Genomic DNA, 7,724 nt, shown 5'->3' with positions numbered 1-7,724 from the left:
ACCCACAACATTGACACAATAATTATGTGAATAACAAAGGCTGAATATCAGCAGAGATAATACTGGTAACTATTTATCAATCAGCTGTGCAGGAAAAAAACACAACCAAACCCTAATTTGTAGCCATTGGCTTGCCTCTGTTGTATGAATGCTCTCAAAGTTGCCAATTTCAAGTCACTGAAAGTGGAGGTGGGAAGAGAGGAATATAATCAGCTATTGTGAAATATTGAGGCTGCCCCAACACACCAATAGTCAAGGATGATTATATTTAGAGAATAGGCAGAAATCAACATCCTTTCAAGGAATCAGATTGTCCGACCAGAGATTTAATAATCAAGATACCCAAGCTGTTGAAAATAGTATCCTATGAAGAATGGAGTGGGAAATTTTCAGACAGGAAGGCATATAAAATGCCACAGTGGTGAAAGTTGAATGTAAACCCAAGTGAAAGAAAAAGAGATCTTGCAATATGTTGTTTGTAGATCAGAATAAAAGCCAGACCCTAGGGGGTTGGAAAGTGAATGGAAATTTTGTAAGGGAGGTGATGAGCACAAGTAAGCTGTTTTTGGAAGTTCAGGATGAGGAGGAAAGATTGGGCTAGAGTTTGACAGAAAGGCCAAATCACTGGAAATGTTTTAGGATTGTGGATTTGAACATTATTGTAGACTAAAGAGAAAAAACCGTTTAGGAGAAAGAAACACAGAAAAGGAATATTATTAGTTGAAGAATCAGGAAAGAGTGATAGGGGAATGAAACTTAAAAACCTGCGGGGCACTTAACTACTGTATTTTAATAGATATCTTGTGGGAAGGTCTGATATCAGTGTATTGTTTATTTATTATGGACATCTGGTCATTAGCTAACTTCTTTTCAGCATGGAGGGTAATTTCTCTTTGTTCTGTGACTGCAGCCTGAACTCCTAATCCAGGCATAGACTCAGAAGCGAGGTGGTAAATAAAGCTGTGCATTTCAGACTGATGCCTCTATTGTGGGGCCACAAAGTCCTTGGTAATATCAGCACGATCCAAAGCTTGAAAAATTTACTAACTTATTTTTCTAAGTTAACCCAAAGTTGACCTGGCTCTGAACTTTTGACTCAGTGTGACTGGACTCCAAATGGTGATTCATAAATAGAATGTGAGGATGTAAATTCTGAAGTTTATTTCTGGCCAGAGAGTATGGAGTAATTCCTGGCTATAGGTAGGCTTAATTAAAAGTTGGTTGGGCATGATGGCTCACGCCTATAATCCCAGTAGTTTGAGAGGCTGAGGCTGGTAGATCACTAGATCAGGAGTTGGAGACCAGCCTGGCCAACATAGTGAAACCCCATCTCTACTAAAAATAAAAAAAATTAGCTGGGCATGGTGGTGTGCACCTGTAATCCTAGCTACTCAGGAGGCTGAGGCAGGAGAATTGCTTGAACCTGGGAGGCAGAGGTTGCAGTAGGCTGAGATTGTGCCATTGCGCTCCAGCCTGGGTGACAGAGCAAGACTCCATCTTGGAATGAATGAATAAATAAATGAATAAATAAATATAACCGAACAGAAAATTAGGAAGGATTCTTCTTCAGGAGGAAATTTTACAAACCTGGAAAGATATTGTTGTATGTAGATTTAAAACAAAGAGATCATTTTTTTAAAAATCAATCTTCAGAAATTTAGTAAGTTGTCCTTTATGCTATAAAAATATTTTCTAACAAAAGAACTAAGACTAGACCATTAGTCTAGAAACAAGTAACCCATGGAATCATGGAAATCACTGAGGTGCACTGACCAGTTATTCTTTTATATGCTCTGCTTTTCCAAATTCTTATTTGAATCATAACCCTGTATATATATGCCATTAAATGATCATTTCTATGCATTGCTATAATTTTCACCTTCATAATTCAGTTTACATTGTTTATAGTGAAAGAGGCAACCTGATTTATATGTATAATGAAAGATTATTTTTAATTAAGGAGAGTGGTCTTTTGGACTTGAATGTCTGATCATTTTGCTGACATTTGCCTCCATTAGTTCAATTTATTTCTACATATATCAAACAACAACTGTGTTATTAAGCATTGTACTAAATCCTGAGATTTATGTATAAGCATGAACCTTGACCTCAAGAGGCTTATAGTCAGACAGAGAGGGACAGATAATCTATAAATTCACAAATATTTTTGTATTCAGTATAACCTTCATAGTGCCGTGATACTTGAGAGTCCAAAAGATAGAGAATTAATCCAGGAATGTGAGATATAAAATGTTAGGAGTTAGGAAAGATCTTTCCTGACAGAAGTGACATATAAACTGAGTGTTTCAGGATGAGTGGAATTTAGCTTGCATAAGAAAAGAGGATTTATTTAGGTGGATAAATCAGCATAAAAAGCTTGAAGGTCTATTGAGGAAACTGTAAGAAATTCAGTACTACCACATAATAAAAGTGGTCAAAGATGAAGCTCTTGAGGCTTAAGTCATAAAGATCCTATAGATTTTCTAAGAGAAAAGTAGCTGAGTAAAGACGGTTTAGAGGGGAATAGCTCAAGGGTGTTTGAAGATGTGTGTGACCCCCAGACAAGAAATGTAGAAAACATAAACCATGCTATAGGAGCAAGGGTGGGTGACTGGGATAATTCAAGAAAGCTTTTAGAGTCAAAATCGACCTTCCTTGTTATATGTTGGACCGTGTGGAAAGGATACACTTAAGGGTTATGGAAAGGTTGTTGAAAAGGAAGAATCTGTAATCATTTCAATTTTCTGTCTTATATATCTTAAAGATTAGTGATGTCATTCACTGTCTTAGAGAATATAGCAAAGGAAGACATCTAAGGGAGTGAGCATTGTGAGATGAGTATTCAGGAGGTTGGATTTGAAGAACGTGCAAGAGCAGGTGTTCAGTTGGGCTGCCTATAGGAGCTGAAGGTTTGGGGCACAGTTTAGGAATTAAAAATGTGAATTAATGATTCTGCATAATGAAAATAATGGAAAACAATGTATTAATGGCCTTTTATAGGTCAAGGTGAAAGTATAGCAGCACACAAAGCAGACAAAAATACCTGCCTTTATGACAGTTATATTTTAGAAAAGGTTATAATCTGTGAAACTGGTTAAATAACCTAAGGGTAGTAGAAGAAAAAAAATATTTATAGCATTAAGCCATTTTTGAATTTCTATAATTGAGAGTGGGTAATTTATTAAAAAAGAGAGAGAGAGATTTAATTGGCTAACTGTTCTGCAGCCTTTATAGGAAACATGCTGTTGCCATCTGCTGAGCTTCTAGGGAGACCTCAGGAAGCTTACAATCATTGTGGAAGGTGAATGGGGAGTAGACACTTGACATGATGAAAGCAGGAGTGAGAGAAGGAGTGGGGTGGAGGTGCCACATACTTTTAAACCATAAGATATTGTGTGAACTCAGAGCAAGAGCTCACCTATGGTCAAGGGGATGGCCCAAGTGATCCATGAGAGATCAGCTCCCATGATCCAAACACCTCCCACCTGACTCCACCTCCAACACTGGGGATCACAATTCAATATGGGATATCCAGACTATATCATATATACATATATATACACACACACATACACATCTATGTGTATATATATAATAGAATTTTCATATGTATAATACATATACATATGAGTGATATACATTAGGCTGAAAATAGAAACCTGTAGAGCGTCAACATATCGGAGGTAGTTCATAAAGAGAGCTCACAGAAGATTGACCAGGGAGGAAGGAGAACTAGCAGCAGAGAGAATAATAATGTTTGCATTGATTAAGAGCAGTAAGAAGCCCAGGCACATAAGCCTGGAAACATGGTTAGCATTATGAATTTTCTCAGTTGCATAGTAGTGATGTGGGTATAAATAGATTGCAGTGAGATGCAGCATGAATGAATTGTGACTATCAATATTGAATCCAGATTGCTTTTCAAGAAGCTTGGCTGAGTGGTGAGGAAAGAAAGGAGGTGTTGATTTCTTGAAGAGCACAGCCTTGAGGGTAAAATTTTTAGCAAGAAAGAGATTTTATCATACTGTAGTTTGAAAAAACTAAAGTCAGTAGAGAGAAAGCAGTTGATGAAACAGAGACAGAAGATGACGGTCACACAATATCAAGTGCTGTGAAGAGAAGCTACAGAAATGGTCATCCTCAGGGACTGTAAAACTCCTATGAACCAGAACTGTTGGTTAGGGGTGAAAGTTGTGATAAGTAGAATGGAAAGGACAAGATGCTATCAAGGACCGTACCGGTTTCAAAAGACGATGACTTGGTCTCAGAGGTGGAGATGTTTTTGTGCAAGGATAGAGGAGCAATGATTTAGAACTGGTGATAGTGAGCTAGAGGCAAGCCTTCCTCCTTACCCTTCCGCTGCAGAGAACATCAGGGTAACTTCAGGGGAAGTCAGGCTTCATTCAGGCAATGTGAATAGCAGAAGCAGCATTTGGAAGGGGTAGGGAAAAGTATGTCAAAGAGTTAGGTATTTATGTGTTTGTCGTCCAAAAGGCAGAGTCTTAAGACTTCAGAGAGAAGTAACCTGCTGGATGATCCATCAGTAGAAGTCACACCAAATTTCAAGCAGTAAGGAGATAGAAATTCAGGAGAAAGAAGTTAATTGGGGTGGCTTGCTTATTGAAGTTAGCAACAATAGCAGGCTTCTAAGATTCAGAGTTCAGCAATGTAAACAGGACATTGACATGAAGGTTGATATTTTGATGTCTCTGGCGTGAACCTAGGCTTGGCTCTGTTTGGTATTTCTAGGAGACTGGGCTTGATTTTTATCAATTCCTTATAATAACATTTTATAAATTACATAGATATCTGTTTGCATATAAACACTAGGAAACACTCTAGGTATAGATATTATCACTTTTTTGGAAAAGTAGAAACTAAAGCCTAAAATAATCTGAGATCATATAGTGAATTATAGAATTGGAAGCCAAGTCTGACTCCAGGTTTGGTTTACCTCTTTTCATGATACTGGTCTCAATGAGTTTGAGATGGACAAGAGCTTATGAGCAGAGAATCAATCCAAGTCCCCGACTACTTATAGGAAAACAACAAGGCTTATACTTTTCATTTTCAAGACAATATGCTGCATTATTCATTATGCTTATAGAGTGTCCTCATTTATACCTCAAATCACTGATGCTTCCTTATTCAGAATTACAGATAGACAGGAGTGATACAATATACAGTGAAAGTGTATGATGGTGTTCACCTGCATTTATTATATTTCATTACACAGAGGATATTCTACCTTATTGTAGACCTACTTTTCCAACGTCAAATAATCCCAGAGATCCCAGCTCTTCAAGCTCAATGTCATCAAGAGGATCAGGAAGCCGACAAAGAGAACAAGCAAATGTAGGTCGAAGAAATATTGCAGAAATGCAGGTACTTGGAGGATATGAAAGAGGAGAAGATAATAATGAAGAATTAGAGGTATCTGTCATTTTTTTTCTCAAGTTTACTAATGTTAGACTGTAGCTGTTTTACTAGCCTCAAAGTTAGAAACCTTCAGCAGTGTATAGGAATGTTACTATTTTATCACAAACTTTTCAGTGCTCTAATGTCTGTGAAGCAGAAACTGAAGTTCTGAGAACTTGACAATTTTCTTGAAATGTGTTCCAAAGTTTTAAACGTTAATTGCATTTTATTTGTTTATCTAGGGATTATGTTCATTTGCAGATTTTCAGATAAGAAATATATATGGCAAATACATTGTTAAGAAATAAGAGCTATTGATCTAGAGATATTATAACTCACAGCATTGTAGCAGGCTATTAAAACCCAATAAGATGGCAGAGTTATATGATGTGAGTGAGCATGTTGCCGTAGTCATCAACAGGGTAATGTGACTGGTGTGGCTAATTGTCCTTCACCTTTACACTTCTAAAAGTGTATGCCTAGTCTGTAACACTGACCTTCCCAGTTGGAGGAAATTTCTTAAGTCTTAAACTTCTTGTTAGGCTTGACAGACAGCTATACAAAATAGAGTTGGCAGTAAGCCGTATCATATTTATAAATTCTCCCCCTATTCAAAGATTGGATTTTCTCAATTTAATAAAAGATAAGTTGAGGACAATTTTTAATAAATATATTTGATCTTATTAAATAATATATTTAATCTTTTAAAATATATTTAATAAGTACGTGTCAAGTGATAACTTTTTATAATAGAAGCTGAAAATTCGTAAGCTGCTATGTCTGATAAAGTTCTATAAAGCTCAATGCATTTTGATTTTGAGGTTTGGAACAAGAAAGACTTTCGCCCTGCAAACAGTTAGAAAAGTTGTTTTTCACGTTTTAGTTTATTTTAAAATAGAAAAAGCCTTTTAGGGGAACAAAATGTCATTACTGTTAACTCCAGTATTTAAAACCAACAAAAGCAGAGCTGTAATGTTGACTATAGCTCAGTATAGCTCAACATTACATAATGTTACATTACAACATTACAGCTGAGGGAAGTACAGCTCAGGGCTGAGGGAAGTAGAGAACTCAACACAGCCTTCCTCTCTTCTCAGAGCCCTGTGTCCCACCACACAACACTGAGGCACTAAGCAGAACCCAGTTTGGTATTTATTGAATTTTCTGTGAAGACCAACTAAAGTTGATGAGTGAATTAGTTGACTTGAGTACTTTCCAACATTGGCCAGTGAATAAATGAAAAAACATATTAAATTCTAATAGTAATAAATACATATAAACAAATATAAGACAATCCTCTTAAGATTTATTTTCAAATGTGACAATAACATGTCTCTTACAGGAAACTGAAAGCTGAAGACAACCAAGAGGCCTATGAAATTGAATGTGAAAATTATCACTCAAGATGCCTCCTGTCTGATGACACATGACGCCAGATAAAATGTTCAGTGCAATCAGAGTGTACAAATTGTCGTTTTTATTCCTCTTATTGGGGTATCATTTTAAAACTTTATTGGGTTTTTATTGTTGTTGTTTGATCTCTAACCCTACAAAGAGCCTTCCTATTCCCCTCGCTGTTGGAGCAAATTGTTACACTTTACTTCCAGCAAGGAAAGTGCTTTGACTTCTTGCTTCGGTCATCAGCCAGCAGGAGAGAACAAAACTGTGCTTTTGCATTTTGCCCCTGAGATATGGCATTGCACTGCTTATATGCCAAGCTAATTTATAGCAAGATATTGATCAAAGATATAAAGTTGATATTCAACCTCATGCCAAGGGCTCTCAAAGTGTAATCTTTCCATCGCCAACTGCTAATGCAAATTAAAACATATTTCATTTTAACATGATTTTAAAATCAGCTTTTCATACTACCTTTTGCTGGAAGAAACTAAAAATACAGCAAATGCAGAACCACAAGTAATTTGAATGGGGTAGAAACATTGTAAATATATACTCTTTGCAAACCCTGGTGGTATTTTATTTTGTCTTCATTTCAATCATTGAAGTATATTCTTACTGGAAATGTACTTTTGGATAAGTAGGGCTAAGCCAGTTGGATCTCTGGTTGTCTAGTCATTGTTATAAGTAAACCTAGCAAAACCTTGTTCTATTTTTCAATCAAAAAGCAACTATAAATGTGTATTACGAACAAGTGGATGTTTTTAATGACCAATTGAGTAAGAACATCCTTGTCTTAACTGGCCTAAATTTCTTCCGGTAGTGTCAGTTCAACTTTCAGAAGTGCCACTTAAGGAAGTTTGATTTTTGTTTTTGTAATGCACTGTTTTTAATCTTTCTCTCTCTCT

General features: G+C 36.4%; 1 protein-coding gene across 12 annotated transcripts in view; it reads left to right on the top strand.

The window, feature by feature from the left end:
* ROBO1 (roundabout guidance receptor 1) overlaps positions 1 to 7,720 on the top strand; it is a 1,110,926-nt gene extending 1,103,206 nt beyond the window's left edge. For all 12 annotated transcript variants that reach the window (XM_017539966.2, XM_017539955.2, XM_017539921.2 and 9 more), the window contains 2 exons: positions 5,237 to 5,433; positions 6,761 to 7,720. In XM_017539966.2, the coding sequence (XP_017395455.1) occupies positions 5,237 to 5,433; positions 6,761 to 6,775 (212 nt within the window). In that variant the 3' untranslated portion in view covers positions 6,776 to 7,720. The remainder of the gene's footprint in view (positions 1 to 5,236; positions 5,434 to 6,760) is intronic.
* The last annotated feature ends 4 nt before the right edge of the window (positions 7,721 to 7,724 follow it).

Source organism: Cebus imitator, unplaced genomic scaffold (assembly GCF_001604975.1).
Source record: "Cebus imitator isolate Cc_AM_T3 unplaced genomic scaffold, Cebus_imitator-1.0 Scaffold7, whole genome shotgun sequence".
Classification (NCBI taxonomy): Eukaryota; Metazoa; Chordata; class Mammalia; order Primates; family Cebidae; genus Cebus; species Cebus imitator.
The sequence above is the reverse complement of the archived record's forward strand: the minus strand, read 5'-3'. Positions and strand labels throughout refer to the sequence as shown.